We start from the raw sequence: 27,959 nt of genomic DNA, 5'->3' as shown, positions 1-27,959 counted from the left end.
ATAACTCAGCGGAACAGGCAGCATCTCTGGTGAGAAGGAACAGGTGACGTTTCGGGTCGAGACCCTCCTTCAGACTGGAGTTGATTTACTGGGGCAATTTACAGAGGGCCAATTAAACAACATACCAGCACGTCTTTGGGATGTGGGAGGAAGCCGGAGCACCCAGAGGAAATCCACGCGGTCACAGGGAGAACGTGCAAACTCGCTACAGAGAGCACCGGAGGTCAGGTTCGAATCCAGCTTCCTGCCGCTGTGAGGTAGCAACTCTACTAGCTTTTGGATGTTGCAACATGTTGGGATTTAACACAGATTATTTTGTTAAACTAAAGCACTTTAACTTGCACAAACTACGATGCATTATCCATACAGACTTTATTTACCAATTACCAAAGCTAGTAAAGTTGCTGTACAAGTCTGAGAGCCATTGATTCAATTTGAGTAATGCTTAAAGCATGCTTTTATTTATTCATCTAAAGGTCATATACTCACTCCACTGTTGAAAGCACGTCTCTCATGTTATACTACTTTCTCCACCTGTACTTTACTGTCTGACCGTAATCTCCCGGTGGTGAATGATTGAACAAGTCAGGATCATTATTATCTCTCATTTAGAAGCTTTTATCCAGCTTTTAGGTGTGCAGATTTACACAATGCGGTTACAATCTCTCACTTCTCTGTGCAATGCAGCTATTAACAATAAAACAGATGGAAGGAGGAACAGTGGCACAGTGGCACTACATTAGAGTTGCTGCCTTAGAGTCCCAGGTTCAATGCCGACTATGGGCGCTGTCCGTGTGGAGTTTGCACTTTCTCCCTAAGACCGTGTGGGTTATCTCCGGGTGCTCTGGTAGTATGGTATCGCACACTCCAAAAATCCTCTTTGGGGTTTGGGAAGAAACTGAAGCATCCGGAGGAAACCCACGTGGGTCACAGGGAAAACATGCAAACTCTGTGCAGACAGCACCCGAGGTCAGGATCGAACCCAGGTCTTTGGCGCTGTTAGGCAGTGGCTCTACCAGCTGGGCTGGCCAAACTGAAATAGAAGAATGGATGTCATTTCTTTCAACTTTACCGAAACGTATTTAAGCATTCAGAACCTTGCAAAAGAACATGTTCGCCAGATTGCGAGACCATTTAAGTTTACACATATTATTGTTTCATGTACAGTTGATTGCTGAAAGTACATCAATATTAACATAGATTTACGGTAAATCAAACACACTTTATTGGATTCAAGTTTGGTAAATTGTCCTTGTCGACCGTAGAAAATTCTTCCTTAACCTGCATTATTAATGAATGACTTAATTGCTGGTTATGAGAGATTGTAAGTGGTGATGACTACTGAGTTTATATAAGTAACACCAGTCACGGTTCTAGCAAGGAAATTAATTAAAGTGAGGCAACGTGTGAAACCTCAGAACCTCAGTGACAGAAACTGGTCGTTTCCTTGCACCATATACTTCAGGAATCTTGTCCTTCAAGGAAGTCAGTGGTGGATCAGAATAACATCCACTGGCACTGCCTGGTCCATCACAGGAACCGACCTCCCCACCTTCGAAGAGATCTATAAACAACTGAACCGTCCTATCACCAACTAGAGAGTGGTCCTGAGCTATCATCGACCTCATTGGTGATCCTCAGACTATCTTCGATTAGACTTTATATTGTACTAAACGTTATTCCCTTTATCCTGTATCTATACACGGTGATGGCTTGATTGTAATCATGTATGTCTTTCCACTGACTGGATAGCACATATCAAAAAAGCTTTTCAGTAAAGCTCGGAACACATGATAATAATTACTGCACCTATTGTCTATTGTTTAATAATAAACTAGGCAAAACGAAACTACAGGTGGCGCTGCCTCAATAAGGCAGCCAATATCAAAGTCCCACACCACCCTGGCCACGCTCCCATCTCACTGTTACCATCGGCAAGAAGGTACAGGAGCCCGAGAACCGTGACCTCCAGGTATAGTTTAGTTTAGAATTAGAGATAAACGGTGGAAACCGGCCCTTCGGCCCACAGAGCCCGTACCAAACAGTGATCCCGATACTTTAACACTACCCTAATAACACTGGGATCAATATTATATTTGTACCAAGCCAATTAACCTACAAACCTGTACATCTTTGGAGTGTGGGAAGAAACCAAAGATCTCGGACAAAATCCACGCGGTCATGGGGAGAATGTACAAGCTCCATACAGGTTCAAACCTGGATCTTTAGCACTGTAAGGCAGAGGCTCTACCGCTGCGCCACCTTGCCGCACGGTTCACGAACAGCTTCTTCCCAGCAACCATCACGAACTTGAACATGACACAATGTTTCAATTATGAACTTTCAGGGACTGCCTTTGGTTGCACTAAAGACTTGGTTCTTGGCTCTTGGTTTCTTGGTCCTCCAAAATATTCCAAATGGAATTTAAACTGGAGGTGGTGAGGGGAGGGCTTAGGCGCTGGTATTATGATGATTAATTTATTGAATTTTTGTTTATGATATTATCTGTGTGTACTGTGTTTAGAGGCCTGTTGTGCTGTTGCAAGTAAGATCGTCCTTGTTGTTGCTGCACATGACAATTAAATACTTTACTTTAACTTATAACTTTAAGGGCCTGTCCCAATTGGCCGTCATTTGCGTCTCATTTATGCGTCATATGCAAAATAGGTCGACCCGACATCGCGCGCAAATCGCGTGCCATCATGTCGTCTGGTGCGCGTGACGTCATTAGAATACCCAGCAGCGTGCGGCGACGCATGGTTATGCATGGTGACGTAACCATGCATCACCACGCGATACACGTGAGGCGTCGGGACGCAGCGTGCATACCCAATGCGTCAGCGTGCGTACGCGATAAGTCATGCAGGTGGCGCCTGAGGATTTCGTACAGGACAAAATCCTGGAGTGCCACGCGAAACCGCATGCAACTCCACACTCCTCCACGCCTCTCCATGCGCCCGTCTCGCGCTACCCACACGCTACCCGTGCGTTACAACGCGTCGACCTATTTTACATATGACGCGTAAAAGAGGCGCAAATGAAGGCCAAGTGGGACAGGCCCTTAAGATATACAGTGTGGAAACAGACCCTTTGGATCACAGAGTCCATGGCAACCAACAATCACCTATTCACTAGTTCGATCCTACACACTAGGGCCAATTTACAGAAGCCAATTAACTTACAAACCTGCACAACTTGGGAGGAAACCGGAGCACCCGGAGCAAACCCACGTGGTCACAGGGAGAACATGCAAACTTCGTGCAGACAGCACTCGTATTCAGGATCGAACCGGGGCCTCTGGCGCTGTCAGGCAGTGGCATTACCACTGCGTCCCAATGTTGACTCGTGGTTTATATTCTTATCATACTGCAGGAAGTCAAAAGTTCACAACATCTCGAGTGTTGCCCCAGCACTAATCTGAAGTTGTACGGTGGTCGGAGAGTCTAGGACTAGAGGTCAGAACATCTGAATTAAAGGGCGCTCTTTTACAAAGGAGATGAGGAGGAATTTCTTTAGTCAGAGAGTGGCGAATCTGTGCAATTCTTTGCCACAGAAGGCCGAGGAGGCAACCAGTGGATATACAAGCAGAGATAGATAGATTCTTGATTAGTACGCATGTCAGAGGTTATGGGGAGAAGGCAGGAGAATGAGGTTAGGAAGGAGAGACAGATAGCCATGATTGAATGACAGAGTAGACTTAATAGGCCGAATGGCCTAATTCTACTCCTATCACATGATCTTATGCTGTACTGTTGAGGGTTATGCAATATTAAACCGAGACATTCATCTGTTTCTCAGAGGGATATGACAATGTCCAAGACACTATTTTGAAGCTAGCAGAATTCTCTTTAGTGGTCAGACCAACATCTAATGTCCCAGGGGACATCACGAACAATAGATTTCCAGGGCACAGATTGAAAGAGGTCTAAGTCATGGGAGCAGAATTAGGCCATTTGGTCCATTAAATCTACTCCATCATTCAATCATGACTGATCTACCTTTCCCTCTCAACCCCATTCGCCTGTATTCTCCCTATAACCTTTGACACCCTTACGAGTCAATCTTTGCTTTAAAAATACACAATAACTTGGCCTCCACCACCGTCTGTGGCAATGAATTCCACAGATTCACCACCCTCTGGCTATGTATTGGGCATTTACATTTACGGCTGACTCTTTTCCGCCACAATAAGTTTTGGATGTCCTGAGATAGTGAAAACAGTTGACAAAGTGGGTGGCACAGCAGTAGAGTTGCTGCCTTACAGCACCAGAGACCCGGGTTCGATCCTGACCACAGGTGCTGTCTGTGCAGAGTTTATACCTTCTCCCTGTGACCACGTGGGTTTCCTCCGGATGCTCTGGTTTCCTCCCACACTCTAAAGACATGCAGGTTTGTAGGTTAATTGACCCTCTGTAAACGGCCCCTCATGTGCAGGGAGTGGATGAGAAAGTGGGATAACATAGAACTGGTGCAAATCAGTAACAGATGGTCAGCATGGACGCAGTGGGCCGAAGGGCCTGTTTCCATGTTCCATCTCTAAAAGTAAACAAGACCATTTTCTCTTCTGTTCAAGCATGATATTGGTAGCACAGGAGTACACATTGTTAATGCACAAAAAAGAATTTTTACAGTATTACCAATTACATCCAGCTCCTTATTTACATCAAGACTAAAACTCCAGGGCCCTATTTCTCCATTTTTAATGTTTGTGGTGCTCTTTGCAGACCTGTTCTATACTTTTGGGACATTAACTACTGAATGCTCTAATAGTTATTAAGATTATTACGATAAGACGTGGAGAAACTCCATATTTCCTTGTTTGTTCACACATTTTACAGGCTGCAAATTGGTGCAAACGTGAGATAAAGCAACACACACAGTAGCCCAGAATGGAGTATTTTAGAGTTTAGGGATACAGCATGGAAACAGGCCCTTCAGCCTACTGAGTCCATGCTGACCATAGATCAACTGTACACTAGTTCTATGTTATCCCAGTTTCTCATCCATTCCCTATATTGTGAGAGCAATTTACAGAGGCCAATTAACTCGCAAACCTGCACATCTTTGGGATGGGGGAGGAAACCAGAGCACCCGGAGAAAAGCTACACGGTCACATGGAGAACGTACAAACTCCGCAGAGAGAGGGCAGAATTAAACCCGGGTCTCCGGCACTATGAATCAGTGGCTCAACCAGTTGCGCCATTGTGCTGCCCAAAGTGTGGTGTGTGTGTGCGTGTGCGTGTGCGCGCGTGGTTGGGGCGTGTGCGCATGTGGTTGGTGTGTGTGTGTGGTTGGTGCGTGTGTGCATGTGTGCGGTTGGTGTGTGCATGTGTGCGCGGTTGGTGTGTGCGTGTGTGCGTGCGGTTGGTGTGTGCGTGCGGGGCATGCGGTTGGTGTGCGAGTGCGTGCGTGCAGTTGGTGCGTGCGTGAGTGAGTACGGTTGGCGTGTGGCACTCGTGGTGTTGCCGCGCGTGCGCGGTTGCCACAGAGGGTAGTCGAGGCCAGTTCATTGGCTATATTTAAGAGGGAGTTAGATGTGGCCCTTATGGCTAAGGGGATCAGAGGGTATGGAGAGAAGGCAGGTACGGGATACTGAGTTGGATGATCAGCCATGATCATATTGAATGGCGGTGCAGGCTCGAAGGGTCAAATGGCCTACTCCTGCACCTAATTTCTATGTTTCTATGTTTCTAATATATGATCAGATTAATCAGCATCTGGGGAGGGAATGGCAGGTGACGTTGCGGGTCAGGCTGATCTATCTTCCCCTCTTAATCCCATTCTCCTACCCTCTTCCCATAACCCCTGACAGCCACGCTAATCAAGAATCCATCAATCTCCACCTTAAAAGCGTCCATTGACTTGGCCTCCACAGCTTTCTATGGCAATGAATTTCACAGATTCACCACTGCTGTTTGTGTTTCAAGTGGCAACAGTATGACATGCTTACTCGATGCAACGTCCGCAGTTCTGCTTGGACGCACAGCACAGCTGACTGACTCAGAGGGCAGTAACCTCTTTATGCGGGGGTCCCCTGTGTGTGTGTCCCAGCTAGATTCCCCAAACCTCCCCGAGCATCTGCTGCAATCAGTACAGCGACTCCCACACAAATGTAATATCATTTGTTCTCTGCGCCCACCAGCTGTGCAACACGACATGCCGCCTGTTGCAAATGCGACCCACTTACGCCGTCTAATTACCCGCAAACAAGCGCATATCTTTCAATTACAATGTCAGAGCTTTCACACTTGCACCCGCAGATAAATTCAGCAGCAGTGTTGCTGTGACAGTTTCAGTTTTAAGTTTTAGTTTTTTGAGATACAGCATGGAAAGGGGGCCATCAGCCCACCGAGTCCATGCCGACCGACTGACCGACGATCACCCACACATCCTGCACACTAGGGCCAATTTACAGAAGGCAATCGACAAAACAAGCCTGCACATCTTTGGGATGTGGGAGGAAACCGGAGCACCCAGAGGAAACCCACCCAAATCAACTACCCTCTGTGTAAAAAATGCTTGCCCCGCATTGCACATCTCCTTTCAACTTTGTCCCTCTCATCTTACAGCTGTGCCCTCTACTCTTTGGCATTTCAACCCTGAAAAATACATTCAGACTGTCCACTTTTCTTATGCCTCTCATAATGTTATGTACTTCTACTATCAAATCCCCCATAACCTCCAGCGTTCCTAAGAAAACAATCCAAATCTGTGCAACCTCTCCCTGTAGCTACTACCTGCTAATCCAGGTAATTCTGGTAAACCACTTCTGCACCCTTTCCAAAGCTTCCACATTCTTCCTGTATTGGGGTGACTAGAATTGTACCCTGTGACACTGATGTCTTTAAATATATTAAATGTAAAGGTTTGAGCTTGCCTGCACAAAAACTCAGTTGGCTCTGCTAAGCAGACAGATATTTTGTTTAAATAAAAGACAAAATGCTGGAATAACTCAGCGGTCAGGCAGCATCTCCAGAGAACATGGATGGGCAACATTTTGGGTCGGGACCCTTCAGACTGATTGTGGTGGAACTGAGGATTTTAGATAGGCAGATGGTTGGACAAAGGCTAGAGATGAAAAGGCAAATGGAGTATAAATAAGGATAATAGTTGAGGATTGTGAAGATAGAGGAAGGAATGTAGGTGGAAGGGAAACCAAATTCAGACCATTTCAGTGCAGTTTTTTCACATCTGAAGTCGAAGAATGCTCAAAAATATAACTGCTAATTACAGAGAAATAATTAACCACAACAGCCTATCCAGATATTTTTAGTTAAATAATATTAGATCCCACTCCTACATAAAAAATGTCACAATTAATATAATTAATGTCACTTGCATAATCCCAGGTAATAAACTGCAAATTGTTTTCAGCGAAATGATGTCATGATACATACAAAATATGGCTCGTTAATTACAATTAAATCACTTGTCATTTCCGGTCGAATCACAAAGCAAAAACTACTCATCTGTGAGATTAATGCTGAAAGTCGTGTTCAATTTTAATCGTTACAAAATGTGGAAAATAATCTCAATTCCAAGTCTCTGGTTCTTAAATACTTTAAATACTAACTCTTTATAATTTCGAACATGTTGTTGGCAAAATGTATTGTTTTTTGAACAAAAACCAGTGTTCAGTTTAGTTTAGAGATACAGCATGGAAACAGGTCCTTCAGCCCATCGAGTCCACACCAACCGTCAGTAACCATTCACACCAGTTCTCATCCACTCCCTACACAGAGAGGCGGATTAACCTACAAATCCGCATGTCTTTGAGATGTGGGAGGAAACCAGAGCACCTGGAGGAAACCCACACAGTCACAGGGAGAATGTACAAACTCTGTGTAGACAGCTCCCGGGGTCAGGGGTCGATCCGGGGTCTCTGGCGCCATGAGGCAGCAACTCTACCGGATTGGTTTTATTCAGTCAAATCAGATCAATCCACACACAAGTACAGTCAAGTCATACACGTACAACAAAAACAGCAAAGATAAAAATACCAGAGTGCATAATATGGTGTTTACGGCATTGAAGCGTCACAGTTACAGAGGAAAAAGTCCAACATTGCTGTGAGGCAGGCTGGAAGATCACGACTTCAACCAACACCGTTCAGAGGTCTGATAGCAGCGGGGAAGAAGCTGTTCTTGAATCTGGAGGTGTAGGAAAGAACTGCAAATGCTGGGTTAAACCGAAGATCGACCCAAAAGCTGGAGTAATTCAGCGGCAGCATCTCAGGAGAGAAGGAATGGATGAAGTTTCGGGTCGAGACCCTTCTTCAGACTGGTTAGGGATAAAGGAAATGAGAGGTATATACGATGATGTAGAGAGATAAAGAACAATAAATGATAGATATGCAGAAAATATCTAGCTCTCAAGCTTTTGTACCTTCTGCCTAACTGGAGAAGTGGGGGGGGGGGGGGGGGGGGGGGGGAAGAGTGTAGAATTAGTGTAAGAATTAATGCAGAATTAGTGTGAATAGGTAATTGATGGCCTGGGGAGGCTCAGGGCATTGAAGGGATTGTTTCCATGCTGTATCACTTTGACTGTTATACCCAATTTGCAAACAGATCCCCAAAGGTGAGCATTTAAATTTATATCACCCACTATTGCTTCTTTCACTCCATTTCAAATTGTTCCTCATAATATTCAAAACTCAAAACAATATTTCAGTTCAGTATAACATGGAACTGGATTTACGCCCCAACAAACTTATTTTGGAAAATTACACAGGAGGAGTTTCAGTCCACCCGACAGATAATTTTGTAAAACAGGTACGATCATTTGCTAATAAACAGATCAATGCAAATTACTAACCTGGCAGCAGCCCCACCCAGGTTAGTCATTTGTTGCATACGTTAGAAGAAAATAATGATAAACCTTGCAAAGATTCCTGATATGGAGTCAGTGATGCACTGCATAGAAACAGGTCCTTCGGCCCATCTTGTCCATGCTGACCAAGTTGGCAGACTGGGCTAGTCCCATTTGCCTGCATTTGGCCCATAAACCCTTTCACTATCCTCAACTGCCTCCATCATCCTCAATGGCCATTTCATTTTTGGCAATCACCTTAATGGTACAGAGCACAGAGGATACAGAGAAGATTTACCAGGATGTTGCCAGGACTAGGGGGTCAGAGCTATAGGGACAGGTTGAGTAAGCTGGGATTGTATTCCTTAGAGCGCAGGAGGCTGATGGGGTGATCTGGCAGAGCTGTATAAGATCACAAGGAGAATAGATCGGGTTGATGCCCAGAGTATGTGAATCGAGGACCGGAGGACATAGGTTTAACGCGAGGGGGGGTGGAAAGATTTAATAGGAATTCGAGGGGCAACTTTCTCACACAAAGGATGGTGGGTGTACGGAACGAGCTGCCAAAGGAGGCAGGGACTATCCCAACATATAAGAAACAGTTAGACATGTTCATGGATAGGACAGGTTTGCAGGGGTATGGACCAAACGCGGGCAGGTGGGACTAGTGTAGATGGGGCATATGGGAAGGTGAGGGCAAGTTGGGCCGAAGTGCCTGTTTCCACACTGTATCACTCTGGCAATTTCATTGTTTTTATTCCCTCTCTGTAACTGTAATGCTGCAAGACTGCAAACTATAACCTGCACTCTCATATTATTCTCTTTGCACTACGTGTGGTAGTTGCGTATGGCTTGATTGTACTCGCATGTACTATTATTTGTTTTAATTGGATAGCAATTCACTCTAAAGCTTTTCGTGACAATGACAAATCGATACCAGTATTCTGCATTCTAGACACTAACTTGCAAGGGAGAAAGGGAATTAGGGGTGAAAACAAAATCACACCAAGCAAAGCTTGAAATATATTTATGAGTAACAGTTTGTCGTTTATCCCCAATGTCTCGTCGGGTTAAGTCAAGGGAGACCTGTTTTCATTCTGTATTTTCCATTAAGTTCCTACATCAGTCACATAGTGCAATTATATTCACACCTTGATGTCTCTTATATATCACACCCAGTCTGCCTTGGTTCAGTAAACACCGTTCTTCTGTTTTAAGAGGCAATGATTTTAATCAGTACTGCAGAATTTTGAATTTTTTTATTAGGGAGTCATAGAGTGATATAGTGTGGAAACAGGCCCTTCGGCCCAACGTGCCCACACCAGCCAACAATATCCCAGCTACACTAGTCCCACTTGCCTGCTCTGTGTCCATATCCCTCCAAACCTGTCCTATCCATGTCCCTGTCTAACTGTTTCTTAAACAATGGGATAGTCCCTGCCTTAACTACCTCCTGTGGCAGCTTGTTCCATACACCCACCACATGACCACATGGCCGTCTGAAGGGGGGGATGCGAAGGGTACGAATGCACCCCCCTTTTTTCCCCCTAGAGTAATTAAAAAATCAAGCTGCCACCCCCCACCGCCGCTCATGCCTGCCCGCCCGCACCACCCCCCCCCCCCCCCCCTCAGACACGACGTTCAGGCCCCCCCCGCTCAGACACGCCGTTCAGGCCCGCCCGCACCCCCCCCCCCCCCCGCTCAGACACGACGTTCAGGCCCCCCCCGCTCAGACACGCCATTCAGGCCTGCCCGCACCCCCCCCCCCCCGCTCAGCCCTGCCGTTTAGGCCCGCCCGCACCCCCCCCCCCATTTTTGAAAAGCTTCGTATGGGCCTGCACCACCCCTTTGTGTGAAAAAGTCACCCCTCGGATTCCTATTAAATCTTTTCCCCTTCACCTTGAACCGATGTCTGTGCATTCTCTGTGCATCTACCCATTCTATTCCCCTCATGATTTTGTACACCTCTATAAGATCACCCCTCATCCTCCTGCGCTCCACATTCTAGATGCAAACTGCACTGTTAGAAAATCAGTTTATGGCTGTACCCAAAAGCTAAAATCGAACACATTTCAAGGATAGACACAAAGTGCTGGAGTAACTCAGTTGTCTATGCAGCATCTCTGGTGAAAAAACATGGGTGACGTTTCTGGTCCGAACCCTTCTTCAAACTCTCCTTATTTATTCTCTTTACCATTATGATTTTCTGCATTCTAACAAAGTTCAAACCCGTACAATGCAGTTTTACAAATTAAAGCAATATCACAGAGTCAGCAAGATTATAGAATTGTGGAAATAATTTTTCAGTACCAGAATTGTTGATGAGACTAAAGGTTGATCAACCCAAAGAATTTAAGAATCTTCATGCCAGAATTTTAGAAAGGGGCATCTAGAGTTAGTGAACAGTCTTGTTATCATTTTAGTTTAGTTTAGTTGAGAGATACAACGTGGAAATGGGCCCTTCGGCCTATCAAGCCCACGCTGACCATCGATCACCCGTACACTAATTCTATCCTAAACACTTGGGGCAAGTTACAATTTTACCAATGTCAATTAACCTACAAACATATACATCTTCACAGTGTGGGAGGAAACCGGAGCTCCCAGAGAAAACCCATGCAGCCACAGAGAGAATGTGCAAACTCCACCCAGACAGCACCCGCAGTCAGGGTCAAATCAAGGCCTCTGGGGCTATATGGAAGTAACTCTACCACTGTGCCTCCTTTCTTCTCCACAAAGCCCTGCCGTGCACAACTAGAGAACACACTCTCCCATGTGGGGCTGAGCTGGTACTTCCGTTGTCCAGTTCAGAAACTACCAGCATCTCGAGCCTACACAGTGCTCTTCCCTTTACAGGGACAAGCTTTGCCACAACTTAAATAGTGCAAATCCCTTAAACTATTATCCCCTTGCTGTGGCCTGCAGCCAATGACTGGCATGGTGAGCGGCAGCTGCTTTCCATTACTTCAATAATCGGCCATGGTGCTGAAGCAACATAAGGAAGGTAATATTGCATTGCGAGCCCTTGCCTAATTTCTCCAGCTACTGGAGTGATACAGAACAGAAAGAAGCCCTTTAGACTTTAGATACACACGTGGAAACAGGCCCTTTGGCCCACCAAGTCCACGTGAACCAGTGATCACTCCGCACACTAGCACAATCCTACAAAGTGACAATTTACAGAAGCCAATTAACTTACAAATATGCACGTCTTTGGAGTGTGGGAGGAAACCGGAGAACCCAGAAAAAACCCACACTGTCACAGGGAGAATTAACAAACTCCGTACAGACAACTCTCATTGTCAGGATTGAACTTGCTTCTCAGGCGCAGGGAGGCAGCAACTCTACCACTGTGGTCAGACTCGTCCATACCTATCAAGATGCCCCATCTATCTTAGTCTCATTTGCCCACGTTTGGCCCAGATCCCATGAACCTTTCCTATGCATGTACCTGTCCAAGTGTATTCTAAATGCTGTTATAGTACCTGCCTCAACCACCGACCTGAAACGTCACCTCTCTTTTTACCCCAGAGATGCTGCCTGACCCGCTGAGTTACTCCAGCATTTTGCGTTTGTCTTTGATATAAACCAACATCCGTAGTTCCTTGTTTCGCCTTCCTCTGGCTGCTGCAGAGTTTGCTACAACCTCACCCCACCTCTTCCCTCTCATTGCATTCCAACCAACATTTATATCTCAATCAATAACACATAGAAATCACCTATTTATTATTGATTGTTGTGTGTGTGAGTTTGGTAGACACTAATTGTAAGATGCATTTCACTCAAGTATAATTACCAACTTCATTACAAAGTTACTTAAAGCTTTATGAGATTAGGAAAGTTATTTGCAGATATATACAATCTTTTTTTTTAAATTAAAGCATGCTATTTCAACCTTCAAGATAATTGAAGTTTGAGGGTGGCAGCTGTTGAGCTGCTGCCTTACAACATCTGGTTCAATCCTGACCTCTGGTACTGTTTGTGTGGAGACTGCATGTTCTCCCTGTGAGCGCATGGGTTTCCTCTGGGTGCTCCGGTTTCCTCCCACATCCCAAAGACGGGCGGGTTTGTAGATTAATTGCCCCTTAGTCTGTAGGGAACGGATGAGAAAGTGGGATAACATGGAGCTGGCGTGAACAGGTTGGCGTGGACTCGGTGGGCCGAAAGACCTGTTTCCATGCTGTATCTTTAATAATAATATAACCAATTCTAGAACTAGAAAGAATATTAATTCCTAAAGAAGGAAATAAATGCACACAATTACAAGGACAATTTAAATAGTGGTGATTTTTTTAAATTAATATTCACGTCATCTTTGTTTGCCTTTCCATGTAACCTGTTCTTTTTCTCTTAGAATTTTCTATCAATCGTTGGTCTCTCAATTTAAGTGTTGCAGCTTGTCTTGGTCTCTGCCTTTCTCTGTGCCTGCTTGTTATACATCGTGTATACTCTCACCTTCCTTCGCCAGTCTTTTAAGGTTTTCAATTTGCCGTGCTATTCTTTTTTCCTTTCTAATCTTTTCTGCCCTCGACACCCGCTCTCGATTTCCTTGTAAATTAATTCTTTTAGATTTCCAACTTGCTTCGCTCTTCCCATCCAGCTCCTCTGCACTGTATTCAGTGTGCACTCACATTAGAGGGAGAGAGAGATTAGGTTGCAAAGCTTCTAGCCCGTTGCCATCCCGTAATTATGTGTCCAGCATTGCAAATTTCTAATATCAATCACTACAGACTCGGGAAAGCTGAGCAATGAAGAGTCCAGGATGAAAAGCAGAGGAAAGGAAACGATGAAGCTAAAACCTTGGAGGAGATGGACAAGATTCACAAGTCATAGACTCACAGCCATACAGCATGGCAACTGGTCCTTCCCTCCATCTTTCCCAGGTCGACCAACAAGTCCCATCTACACAAATCCCACCTGCCTATGTTTGGCCCATAACCCTCTAAACCTGTCCTATCCATGTACCTGTCTAATTGTTTCTTAAACATTGCAATAGTACCTGCCTCAACTACCTTATTCTATTCCATACACACACCATCCTTTGTGTAAAAACGTTACTCCTCAGGATTAAATCATTAAACTACAGTATGTCCTCTGGTTCTTGATCCCCATACTCGGGGCAAAACACAGAGATTGTTTACCCGATCTGTTCCTCTCATTACTTTGTACACCTCTATAAGATCACCCTGCTTCCTCCTGTACTCCAAGGAATAAAGTCCGAGCTTGCTCAATCTCTCCCTTATAGCTCAGGCCCTCGAATCCTGGTAACGATATCCTCGTAAATCTTTTCTGCACACTTTCCAGCTTGAGTCTACTGAAAGGAGGAAGATGTGAAATACTGCACTGGAAATTGTTACCAACCAGCACTGAGAGAGAACAAAGAACAAATCTTTCTTGCACAGATTATTTCGCTCTCCCAAATCAGTCCAGCTTTCAATTGAGGCACAATGCATGGAGACACAAGAGACTGCAGATGCCGTGCAATAGATAGGCAAAGCCCTGTTCGATTTTAGCTCTCACTTTGAGGTGATGGGAAGAGGAGGGCATGCCAAACGTCCCCGCCATGAAACAGTTTAAAGAAGCTTCTCTCCCCCCCTGAATCAGTCCCAACTCAAAATGTTACCTATCCATGTTCTCCAGAGATGCTGCCTGATCTAGTGAGTTATCCCAGCACTAAAGTATATTTTTTAAAGTTAGCAAGTCACTCTCCCCCCCCCCCCCCCTATGAAACTTTAAATTAGCAGCAGTCTTTGATCAACATTCAGGCAAAGGCTTAGAATAACTTGAAAGACACATTTTCAAAACTCACCATTTTTACAAGCCTTTCAGCCCACAATGTCCGTGCTGAACATGATGACAAGTTAAACTAATCAGATTCAGATCCCTCCATATCCAACAGCCTATCTAACAGCCTCAAGCACCACTTCCACAACCATCCCTGGCAGTGTGTTCCAGGCACCACCACCCTCCTTTAAACTGTGTCTCTCCCACTTTAAAGCCATTCCGGCCAGCTTTGACATTTCCACCCTGGCAAAATGGTTCTAACTCTCTATGCTATCTATATGCCTCTCATAATTTTATATTCTTCCATCAGGTCTGCCCTCAACCTCAGACATTCCAGAGAAAACAATCCAAGTTTATCCAAGCTCTCCTTGCAGCTAAACCTCTCTAATCTAGGCAGCAATCTGGGAAACCTCTTCAGGACCCACTACAAAGCCTCCAATTGAAGAGAAAGATATATTTTTTAACTCATTTCAATTATGACGCAGCAGATACAATGGTTAAGAAATAAACCTTGGGTGGGGCGCAAAGTCTCCAGAGGTTTCCGTTCGAGTTTCCCAAGTGGGACAGGGGCATTACTCCAGCACCTTGTGTTTTGCTCTCTAATTCCATCAGTCTCTCCTTGGGAGTGAATTGGTCATTTTCCCTTTCCTCTTCAGAGTAAGAGCAACTACGGGAAGGATCGCACACAAATGTACTATGTGACTCACTGTTCAAAGCATCCTCTTCTTGGAGCAACCCTTAGAATCCGCTCCCAGCACTATTGCAGATTAACACTAAGCAACATCAGGAGCATTTGACGTGAGAACAGTCCGTATTGCTTTCGAACTGTGCAATAATCCAGATACGGCACATAGTCCTAGAAACCACAAGAGACTTACCTCCCATTACACTTAATTTAACTGCTAAGCTTTACTTGTCTATTTTGTAAACGTTGACAATGCTGTAATGTTCTCAAATTACTTTTATCCACCTTAATTTATTTTGCTCACATTGTACGAGACTACGCCACTCATAACTGCTCCTGCTTCTCTACAGCAAACCCGATGAGACAAAATGAGTGCACATTGAACAAGACAAACTTAGAGTCATAGAATTGTACATCAGTTCTAAACAGGCCCTTTGGCCCACTTTGTCCATGCTGACCAAATTGCCATACTGGGCTCGTCCCATTTGCCTGCATGGGATCCATAGCCTTCGAAACACTTCCTACCCATATATCTGTCTAAATGCCTATCTGCTTCTGTGGCTTCCTCTGGCAGCTTGTTCCAGATATGGACTACTTTCTGAGTGAGCAAGAAAGGGACATTTCCACTAGTGGGTAAGCAGAGGCCCTAGCCTCAGAATAAAGGGATGTTCGCAGTTCGCATACCGTCCGAACAGATCCACGGATGATGCGGTCTCCCAGGTCTTGCACACCGCTCTCTCCCATCTGGACAGCCAGAAGGGGGGCTACGTGAGGATGCTGTTCATAGACTACAGTTCAGCCTTCAACACGATAGTCCCCACCAGACTGGCCGGGAAGCTAATAGAATTGGGGCTCAACACCTCCCTGTGTGCCTGGGTCCTGGACTTTCTCACCGCCAGGCCCCAGGTAGTCAAGATGGGAGGGAATACATCGAAGCCCCTCACCCTGAGCACAGGATCGCCCCAGGGTTGCGTCCTCAGCCCCCTATTGTACTCCCTGTACACACATGACTGTGTGGCTAGGTTCAGCTCCAACTCAATAATTAAGTTTGCTGATGACACTGTGGTGGTGGGCCTGATCTCAGACAACGATGAGAAGGCCTACCGGGAGGAGGTGGCTGATCTAGCACTCTGGTGCCAGGATAACAGCCTCCTCTTGAACATCAAAAAAACGAAGGAGCTGATCATGGACTTTAAGAGGGCACATCATCCGAGGACGTACACTCCATTGAGGATAAATGGGGATCCTGTGGATAGGGTGAACTGTTTTAAATATCTGGGAGTCCACATCTCAGAGGATATGACATGGGCATCACACGCCTCAGCACTCGTGAGTAAGGCAAGGCAGCGCCTTTACCACCTCAGGCAATTGAGGAAATTCAGAGTGTCTCCGAGGATCCTCCAGTGCTTCTACGCAGCGGCGGTGGAAAGCATCTTGTCCGGGAACATTACCATCTGGTTTGGGAATTGCTCTGCCAAGGACAAGAAGGCTCTGCAGAGAGTAGTGCGTTCGGCCGAACGCACTATGGGAACTTCACTTGCCCCCCTGCAGGAATTATACATCAGGAGGTGCAACTCCAGAGCCAACAATATCATGAGAGACCCCTTCCACCCCTGCAACGGACTGTTCCAGCTGCTAAGGTCAGGCAAACGCCTCCGTTGCCATGCGGTGAGAACAGAGAGGTTGAGAAGGAGTTTCTTCCCAGAGGCCATTCGGACTGTAAATGCCTATCTCACCAGGGACTAACTCTATTGAACGTTTTTCCTTCCATTATTTATTATGTAAAGGTATATGTGTGTTATGATTGTGTTTATAGGTTGTTTGTCTTTTTGCACAAAAGTCCGCGAGCATTGCCACTTTCATTTCACTGCACATCTCGTATGTGTATGTGACAAATAAACTTGACTTGACTTGACTTACCTTTAGAAAGGAGATGAGGAGGAATTGTTTTTAGTTAGTGGATGATGAATCCGTGGAATTCATTGCCACAGAAGACTGTAGAAGTCAATGGATATTTTTAAGGTGGACTTTGACATATTCTTGATAAGTACAGGTGTCATGGATTATAGGAAAAAGGCAGGAGAATGGGGTTGAGAGGGACATGCAGGTCAGTCATGATTGAATGGCAGAGTAGATGTGATGGGCCGAATGGCCTAATTCTGCTCCTATACCTTATAAACATGACCCTGAGGTTCCACACCTCAAATATATTTTGATATACCTTTTAAAAGTCGTAATTGTATCCTCTTCGATAGCTTCCTCTGGCAGCTTGTTACCGATACAGACTACTCTCCGAGTGAAAAGGTTGTCCCCGAACTCCCCCTTAAATCTCTCCCCTCAAGCTTGCGTGCTTTAGTTTTAAAATCCTCTACCCTGGGAAAAAGACTGAGAGCGTTCATTTTATCCATGCCCCTCGTGATATTTGCTGATCAAGCAACATTGCAAAATGATTACAGGAGAGGCCATTAACAGCATGAATTTAATTTTAATCAATCCCCTTAGCTTTTCGGAGGCACTGGTTTCATAAAAATAATTGATTGCGAATTTCTCATCTCCTCGTGAACCCCGAGGGCAAAATTATAAATCGCTGAACAATACCAACACGAACTGCTGGGTTGCATCTCAAAGAAGCATAAATTGGAGAGAAGACTTCCCAACTATTAACAGGCACAGTACGATTGATGTTTAGAATGTGTGTATTAATTAAGGAATGTGTTTGAGATGCTGACTCCTATCAAAGTAACGCGACAGAGATTATTTATGGGCGCAATCATGAAACTGGGAAGAACCAAGATATATTTTGTATGCATTTTAAGCATGCACTAGACACCCTTTCATGATATACGGGTCCCGACCCGTATTTTACCCAGGCTAGGGGAATCACAACCCAGAGGACAAATGTTTAAGGTGAGAGGTGAAAGATTTAATAAGAATCTGAGGGGCAACTTTTTCCATGGGTGTATGGAATGAGTTGCCAGATGAGGAAGTTGAGGCAGATTCAATAACGACATTTTAAAGACACCTGGACAAGTCTAGGGATAGAAAATGTTTAGAGGGATCTGGTCCAAACACGGGCAGCTGAGACTAGCTTAGATGGGGCATCTTGGTCGGCATGGACAGGTTATGCCGAAGGATTGGTTTCCGTGCTGCAAGACACTCGGACAGGTACATGGATAGGAGAGGTTTAGGGGGATAAGGGCCAAAAGCGGGCAAATGGGACTAGCTTGCATAAGGCGTTTTGGTCAGCCTGGTCAAGTTGGGACAATGGGCCTATGCTGTATGACTCTTAGACTATGACCTGTAACATTACCTGTCTATACCTGCCACAGATGCTGCCTGACCCGTTCCTCCAGCACTTTGCTCTTTGCTTAAGATTCAAGCATCTGCAGTTTCTAGTGCCTCCGTGGGAATGGATCAGTCATTTTCTGTTTCTACTTCAAAATATGGGCACAACAGGAAGATATGTGATGTGACTATACCTTTCAAACTAACCTTTTTTGTTAAGAATCTATTAGAATCCATCCCCAGCACTGTTGCATTCAGACAAAAAGCAAAACTGGGACACCTGGAATCTGAGGCAGGCGTTTACCACAGATGGCAAAATGGGAAGTGGTGGAATATTGAGACTTGGAGTTCTTTTCAGAATTTAAAAATATATAAACCAAAAACTGTGCAAAAACTCTTTCATGCATTCTCAGTGCCTGTACATTCAATAGTGTCATTGTGTTGTGTTGACACCTATCTTTAAACAAAAGTCCCTTCAGTCTGAAGAAGGGTCCTGACCCAAAACATCACCTATCCATGCCTGGCCCACTGAGTTAGTACAGAACTCGGTGACATTTTTCTTGCAAACTAGCATCTGCAATTCCATCTGCATCGAGGATGTGCTATCACCTGTCCAAATGTCAGAGATTTAGAATCCACTGCCATCATTATATACGCTATACTTGGTAAGTAAGTGTTAAGTGCTATAGAGAAAGGGCAGAAAATTGGAAGAAGTGAAAAAAAATCAAAATTCGGAATCTAACAAAATTGTGGAGATAGGCACAAAATGCTGGAGTAACTCAGCGGGTCAGGCAGCATCTCTAGAGAACCCTTGGCACCCTTGGCTCAATGTGCGGTTCCGTATAAACTTCAAGATACTCCTCCATGTCTACAAAGCCCTCAATGGGCTTGCCTCCACCTACATAAATAGTATTCTCACCCACCACTCCACCTCCTGGCCCGTCAGATCGGCCGACTTGGGGTTGCTGAATATCCCACGGTCTAGGCATAAGCTCAGGGGCGACCACGCCTTTGCGGTTGCAGCCCCTAGACTGTGGAACAGCATCCCCTTTCCCATCAGAACTGCCCCCTCCATCGACTCTTTTAAGTCAAGACTAAAGACTTATCTATACTCCCAAGCCTATCCTGACGTCCTCTGAGTGAGGGCTACATGTATATATGTATGTAGTCTATTTTGTTGTGCTATTCTTATAACAAATGTAAAGCACTTTGGCCAACGAGAGTTGTTTTTTAAAAGTGCTATATAAATAAATGTGACTTGACTTGACTTCTTCAGACTGAGAGTCAGGGGGGAGGGAAACTTGACTCTCAGTCTGGAAAAGGGCCTCGACCCGAAACGTCACCCATTCTTTCTCCCCAGAGATGCTGCCTGTCCCGCTGAGATACTCCAGCATTTTGTGCCCATCTTCAGTGTAAACCAGCATCTGCAGTTCCTTCCTAAACAAAATAATGGAATGGATGTGGTTGTCTTTGTTGTTCGTTTGCTCGTGTGTCAGACGACCTATAGCTCACTGTTGGCTTCTGTCGTCGTCAAATTTTTGTCTTTGTTGTGTTGAGTGAACACACAGACCCCTTTAAATTTCAGCTTCCACTTTTGTGACAAGTGCCTTCACTACATTTCCATTTCCCAACGGGAACATCTGATATATTCACAGATGAATGTGGACTGTCCCAAAATTAAAGACTCACAAAACAATTAAAAATTAAATAAAAGTCCAGTTTTGTCTGCCAAATATAATCGAGAAGACCATCTGTTGCCAGAACATTGCCAACTGCTTGCCCACCAGACCATGACTCCAGTTCCAGCACCAGCTCTCCTGTGTTATTGTCGTTCGGTGATACACTGGGCAAGTGGAGGGAGACAACACCAGGACTTCATTGCCAGCAGTCAGTTCCTCCACCCTCACCTCGCCAGTTCTCAGACTGTTGATCCAGCACAACAGCACAGTAACAGAACAAAAACATGCTCGCGCATAAAACAGCATAAACACAATGGCGCAGCAGTAGAGTTGTTGCCTTACAGCGCCAGAGACCACGGTTCGATTCTGATTATACAGATCCTTGTACATTATACCATCCGAAGAGTCCACCTATACTGGAAGTTGGACAATTTTATACCGGACAATTTTTACATATACCGAGCCAATTAACCTACAAACCTGTACGTCTTTGGAGTGTAGGAGGAAACCGAAGATCTCGGAGAAAACCCACGCAGATCACAGGGGGAACGTACAAACTCCATACAGACAGCATCCATAGTCCTGTCTGTACAGAGTTTGTACATTCTCCCCGTGATCTGCGTGGATTTCCTCCCACACTCCAAAGATGTATATGTTTGGAGGTTAATTGGCCTCTGTCAAATTGTCCCTATGTGTGCAGGATAGAACTAGTGTGCAGGTGATTGCAGGTCGGCGCAAACTCGGTGGGCCAAAGGGTTTGTTTCTGCGCTATATCTCTAAACTAAGCTACATAGGACCATAAAATGATAATACAGGAACAAAATTAGGCCATTTGGCCAAGCGAGTCTCCTCGGCCATTCGATCATGGCTGATCTATCTTTCCCTCTCAACCCTAATCTCCTACCTCCTCCCCATAACCTTTGACGCCCTTACCAATCAAGAACATATCAATATCTGCTTTAAAACTACCCAATGACAATGAATTCCACAGATTCACCACCCTCTGGTTAAAGAAATTCCTCTTCATCTCCATACTAAAGTTATGTCCTTTTATTCTGAGACTGTGCCCTCTGGTCCTAGACTCTCCCATTAGTGGAAACATCCTCTCCACATACACTATATCTGGGCCTAGAATAACGCAGCACAGATACAGGCAACTGAACCAACCTCTCACCAACTATCCCATGCGATCCTGATCTCCCATCTACCTCATTGGAGACCCTCGGACTATCTTTAATCGGACTTCAATGTAATATCTTGCACTAAACATTATTCCCTTTATCCTATATCTGTACACTATGGACGACATGTGTGTAATCATGTATCAGCCTTTTCTTTGAATGGATAACCTGCAAACAAAAGCTTTTCACTGTACCTACATATACATGACAATGATTAACCAAACCAATCCCTTTTCAGATAAGGCTCTTCAATCAGTCAGTGAACAAACAGTGAACAAAACCATACACCAGCTCAATTATATTGTTGATCATATTTTGTGATTCTCTTTACTTATTTCAATCTTTTTCTCTTCTCCACATTTCTACACAACGCACCCCTTTCAAATCCAACACAAAACACAAATCCACACTGTGTCTCTGAATGTCTTAGAGCATTCATCACAAACCATATTCCACTTACGTTAATGATTTCTCCAATCGACTTCCTGGTGAGCCGACAATCTCCCCCAGGGTGCAGAAAATCTGTCCCAGAAAGTCCTGGAAAGGAAAATGAAAATGATGTTGCACACGCCATCTACACACATGCAATCATGAACACACACGCAAGCGGGTACAAGTGGGATGAATGACACTTTACTGGCACACGTGACATGTCACAGTGAAATTCTTTGTTTTGCATACCATCCACAAAGTATGCAAAGAGTCACCACGTATAGGACAACGACAAAGTCACAAAGTGATCAACATAATCCCTCTTTGTTCTCTCGGTAGCCCCCCTACGCTGGGTCCCTCTTTGCTCGGCTGATCAATGTCAATGATCACTGACAGGATAAAGTACGCAGCCCCATTGTTGGAGGATTTGTGGACCATGAAGCGAGGGCAAGACAGATGGTGGGCAAAAGTATTACAGCGTTTGATGGCACTGGGCCTGTGCTCACTGGAATTTAGAAGGATGAGGGGGGGGACCTCGTTGAAACTTACCGAAGAGTGAAATGCCTGGATAGAGTGGATGTGGAGAGGATGTTTCCACTAGTTTCCTGTCAGATGCCACAGCCTCAAAATAAAATAATGCATCTTTAGCAAGGAGATGAGGAGGAATTTGTTTAGTTAGTGTGGTGAATGTGGAATTCATTGCTACAGAGGGCTGTGGAGGCCATCAATAGATATATTTAAGGCAGATATGGGATTATGTGGAGAAGGCAGAAGAATGGGGCTGAGAGAGAAAGATTATAGCCATGATCGATTGGCAGAATAGACTTGATGGGCCAAATTCTGTTCATTGAACTTATGAACATAGAACAGTGCAGCAGAGGAACAGGCCCTTCGGCCCACAATGTCTGTGTTGAACATGATGCCGTTAAACCAATCTCCTCTGTTCTTAATGCCCCACAGCCTGTCTGTTTGGAAGCATCCTCTGAAATGTGCAATGACTTCCTGCACTTTTTCATTGATAAGGTTGTTACCATAAGGGCTCTCATTTCAGCTCCTGCCTCTGACCCCTCTGATTCTGTCCCATGCTTGGTGGTATTTGATAAGTTTGTACCTGTGACATTGTCGCTTTTAGAGGATGTGGTTAGCCATATTAAGCCATCAGGTTCCCCTTGTGATGCTGTCCCTCCTCATCTTTTTAAAGAGGTTTTCCCCAGTATAGGGCAGTCGGTTCTTGCCATTATTAACAGCAGTCTGTGTTCTGGAGTTGTCCCCGTAAATTTTAAACATGCAGTAGTGCAACCCCTGCTTAAGAAACTTGGCCTGGATCAAACTGTATTGGCCAATTGTAGGCCCATCTCCAAGTTGCCTTTTATCTCTAAAATCTTGGAGAAAGTTGTTTATGCTCAGTTAAAACTTTTCCTGGACGATCATAATATTCGGGAGGTTTTCCAGTCTGGGTTTAAAACTATGCATAGCACAGAGTCAGCATTGCTAAGGGTCTTTAATGACATCCTCCTAGCTAATGATTCTGGTGATTATGTGATTCTTGTCCTGCTGGACCTATCTGCTGCCTTTGATACAGTGGATCATGATATTTTAGTATCTCGGTTACAGCACCTAGTGGGCATTTTTGGTAGTACCCTGGAATGGTTCAGATCTTATCTGGCAGACAGAACTATGTGTGTAAGGTACACAAAATTGCTGGGGAAACTCATCGGGTGCAGCAGCATCTATGGAGCGAAGGAAATAGGCGACGTTTCGGGCCGAAACCCTTCTTCAGACTCTATGTGTGTAAGCCTTGCTGGTTCTGAATCCTCCTCCGCTCCTCTGTCATATGGGGTTCCACAGGGCTCAATTTTAGGGCCCCTGCTTTTCTCACTGTACTTACTTCCTCTGGGTTCCATTCTTAGAAAGCATGGTATCTCTTTTCATTGTTATGCTGATGATAGTCAGATATATGTTCCGCTGAAGAAGAAAGATGCTTTCTCAGTCAAACCACTTCTGTTATGTCTTGATGACATTAAATCCTGGATGGCCCTAAACTTTTTAAATTTTAATGAAAAGAAAACAGAAGTGATAGTGTTTGGTCCCAATGGCTCCCGTGAACCTCCCCCTGTTGACTTGGGTCCCTTGGCACTGTATGTGAAGCCAACAGTTTTAAACTTGGGTTTTAAGATGAACAGTGATTTTAAATTAGATCGTCAAATAGGCGCGGTAGTTAAGTCCAGCTTCTTTCATTTAAGGCAGCTGGCAAAAGTGAAGCCCATTCTTGAACGACAGCATGTTGAAACAGTGATCCATGCCTTCATCACGTCTAGATTACTGTAACGCACTTTATTTTGGAGTTAGCCAATCTTCCCTTGCACGTCTCCAGTTGGTTCAGAATGCTGCTGCTCGCCTTTTAACTGGAACACGTAAGAGGGAGCACATAACGCCTATTCTGGCCTCCCTCCACTGGCTGCCTGTGTACTTTAGAGTTCATTTTAAGATTCTTTTATTTGTTTTTAAATCTTTAAATGGTCCGCTTGGTGCCTCAGGTCAGCTGGTCAGCTGCTCCTGGAGGTACCGAGGTCAAAGCGGAAGCTCAGAGGGGATAGAGCCTTCTCTGTTGCTGCTCCGACATTATGGAACACTCTACCTTTGCACATTAGACAGGCCCCTTCACTGTCCATTTTCAAAACTAGTCTTAAAACCCTTTTCTATTCCTTGGCTTTCGACCCTGCATGAGACTTTGCTCCTGTTTTAGTGTTTCTATTGTTTTTTATTGTTTTTACTCTTTTAATGTTTTTATTGTTTTGTTTTATGTTTATGATTAGTCATGTACAGCACTTTGTTGCAACAGTGGTTGTTTTTAAAGTGCTCTATAAATAAAGTTCAGTTCAGTTCCTCTGCCTGGCACAGTGCCATCAAAAGCTCTAATACCCCCTAATCTCATTTAAACTGATCTCATCTGCCTGTATATGATCCATATCCCTCTATTCCTTGCACTTCCATGTGCCTATCTAAAACCCTCTTAAACACCACTATCGTATCTGCCTCCACCACCACCCCTGGCAGTGCGTTCCAGCCCCCACCACCCTTTGTGTAAAAGAAAACCATGCCCTGCACATCTCTATTAAACTTTCTCCCTCATCTTATAGCTAATTACTCTAGTGTTGGACATTTCCATCTTGGAGAAAAAGGTTCTGATTGTCTACCCTATCTATGTCTCCCATAATTTTAGATACTTTCTACTCTTTCCCTTTCTCTCTCTTTTTTTTTTAAACTTCTTTTCCTCACTTTCTCACTTTCTCGCTTTCTTCCTTTTTCTTTTTCACACACTATACATCACATGTTTTTCTATTCTCTATTATCAAGTCTCTCTTTCTCTCTTTCATTTAAAAAAAAAAATGAAGCTGTACATAAAATGTAACATGCCAATATATATTTGGCACCTGAAAAATAGGTGCCACATTATTGTACTTACTTCTAATAAATAAATTATTTTAAAAAATAATTATTATTTTAGATACTTTTTATTGCCTGAAATTACAATGAAAACACAAAGTACTTGTGCTTATACTCCAGGATAAGCACTCAGCGAAGAAAACCAAGCCCAAAGCTAAAATATTATCTGATTATCTAACTAAATACACCAACTTACAATAAACTACTCCATATGCAAAAAACAGCCACCTACATATTAATTCGCTCTTTAAAAAAAGCCTAATGCTGTAGATGCAAGTATATCATTGGGGTGATGCAAGCATATCAAGTGGGTACCTCCCTTCATTGGTGATATTTATCAATTTACTTGAAAGATTATTCTTTAAATTGATGCAGTACTTTTTATTGATATGTCTGCTTGCACCCTCAGTCTTTGCTCCTAATTTCTACTCTGAAAGTTGCTCAATCTTTATATCTTGAAGGTTCACTTGATCTTACTCACACCCACACACGGTGAAGCACAAATCTATACATAGCTGACTTCAACGAAGGTAAATTGCTAAACCTTCCAATCTGAAGGAACTGCAAACTGATTTTCAGTGGCAAATTGGATGAAAAATGCACTCAATGGCGCTTGCTTAACAATTTAGTAATCTTCCGAATCACTCTCTTTCAGTATTTCTCCCTGTCTCTTCCTGTTACCCTCCTGCATGTGGGGACAGCAGCTTTAACTGCACCAGACTGTTTTGTTTAGTTTAGTTTAGAGATACAGCATGGAGACAGGCCCTTCGGCCCACCGAGTCCATGCCACCCAGTGATCCCCGTACACTAGCACTATCCTATGCACTGGGGACAATTTTTACCAAACCTGTATGTCTTTTGAGTGCGGGAGGAAGCCGGAGTACCCGGAGCAAACCCATGCGGTCACGGGGAGAACGTACAAGCCCTGTACGGGCAGCACCCGTGGATAGGGTTGAACCTGGGGTTATGGTACTGGAAGGCAGCAACTCTACCACTGCGCTACCGTGCTGCCCCGTGAATAATGAGATTTAAGCTGGATCTCTGGAGCAACATTTACACTCAGAGGGTAGCCCAATTCTAGAATGAGCTGCCAGAGGAAGCTGTTGAAATGGATACAACGACAACGACATTTAAAGACATTCGGGGAGGTATACAGATAGGCAGCATTTAGAGGACAATGGGCCAAATGTAGGCAAACGGGACTAGCCCAGTTTGACAGCTTGTTCAGCTTGAATGGGACATATAGAGATATTTAATCACAAATTGTACAGAAATAGAACATAGAACAGTTTAGCACAGGAACAAGCCCTTCCCCACCACCTTCATTCCTTCCTCTGGCTTCACAATTCACAACTCTTCAATCAGTTTGTCTCACACCTTCTCTCTTTGTCCAACTATCAGCCCATCCAAAACACATCTTGCCTGTGTTCACTGATTAATTGCTTTGCACGACTATCTTAACTCTTCCCTCCTCCTTCCCCATCCCTGTACAATCAGCCTGAAGAAGGTTCCCGACACATCAAGCAAGCTTACAGAGACTTAAAGTAGCTAATAATGATGCCATGAGAATATTACTTAAGAGACTGAGATGGTAGTACAAGTGAAATGTTTGTGACTGCAGGAGTCAATACTTTACAATCTGTCTTAAGAAATCTTATGTATAAATTTATTTGTCGGATTAATGACTCTGAAAATGAAATCATCTTGGCCTTTTCAAACATAAGGTTTAGCGCTACCCGCTACCAATCCCAGCTGTGGAGACATTGGTATAGTTGTCTCGTTGTAGGACAAATTTTTTTAATTCTTGATCTTAAACCATGTGTTGTGCTTGTATGCAATTTATTCTATGTAATGCCTTGTCTTTTATCTGAACCTTGAGTGTAATAAAAAGCAAGTAAGTAAATTAAGTATCTATATTCTCCAGAGATGCTGCCTGACCCGCTGAGTTAAAGCTCTTGTCCCACTTTCCCGAGTTACTCACAAATGCTCCCGAGTTTTCCCCTTGATTCAAACTCGGGGAATGTCCGTAGCGAGACGGTAGATATTTCGTAGCGGCTCGTAATGCCAGCCGTAGGTGCTCGGGGCATCAGGTAAGTCAGGACGTGTTTTCAGCATGTTGTAAAATGCCCACGAGTAAAAAATAAAAAAGCCCCTAGTACCTACGGCTGGCTATTACCATAATTCTCCGAGTTTGAATCAAGGGGAAAACTCGGGAGAATTCGTAGTAACTCAAGAAAGTGGGACAGGGGCTTTACTCCAGCACTTTGTGTCTTCTCATTCTTTGTTCCACAATATCCATTCTGAACATGATGCCGTTAAATTGATCTCCTCTGCCTGCACGTGATCCATATCCCTCCATTCCTGCATACGCTTGTGCCCATCTGAAAGCCTTTTAAACGCCACTAACATGTCTGCCTCCACCACTACCCCTGGAGCCAAGTTCCAGACACCCACCACATGTTCTGCTATCTGATAGAACTTCTCTGCCTTGAGGTTCAATGTTAATAAGAGTTAAATTGAAGGAACAACACTCAAAAATAGACACAAAAATAACACTTACATGTTTAGATAAATCCAGGCTTTTGGAATCCACATCATACCTAAAAAAAGAACGGAAACAGTTATTTTATTCTAATATTAAATTAAATCTTCAATTAT

General features: G+C 44.3%; 1 protein-coding gene across 1 annotated transcript in view; it reads right to left on the bottom strand.

Annotated features, from left to right (window-relative positions):
• The window catches only part of LOC116986828 (copine-8-like), a 300,796-nt gene that overhangs the window by 202,738 nt on the left and 70,099 nt on the right, over positions 1-27,959 (bottom strand). Inside the window, exons 5-6 of the mRNA XM_033042550.1 lie at positions 27,862-27,901; positions 21,883-21,959 (exon numbers count right to left, since the gene is read on the bottom strand). Of these exons, the coding sequence (XP_032898441.1) occupies positions 21,883-21,959; positions 27,862-27,901 (117 nt within the window). The remainder of the gene's footprint in view (positions 1-21,882; positions 21,960-27,861; positions 27,902-27,959) is intronic.

This window comes from Amblyraja radiata, chromosome 24 (genome assembly GCF_010909765.2).
Source record: "Amblyraja radiata isolate CabotCenter1 chromosome 24, sAmbRad1.1.pri, whole genome shotgun sequence".
Taxonomy (NCBI): Eukaryota; Metazoa; Chordata; class Chondrichthyes; order Rajiformes; family Rajidae; genus Amblyraja; species Amblyraja radiata.
The sequence above is the reverse complement of the archived record's forward strand: the minus strand, read 5'-3'. Positions and strand labels throughout refer to the sequence as shown.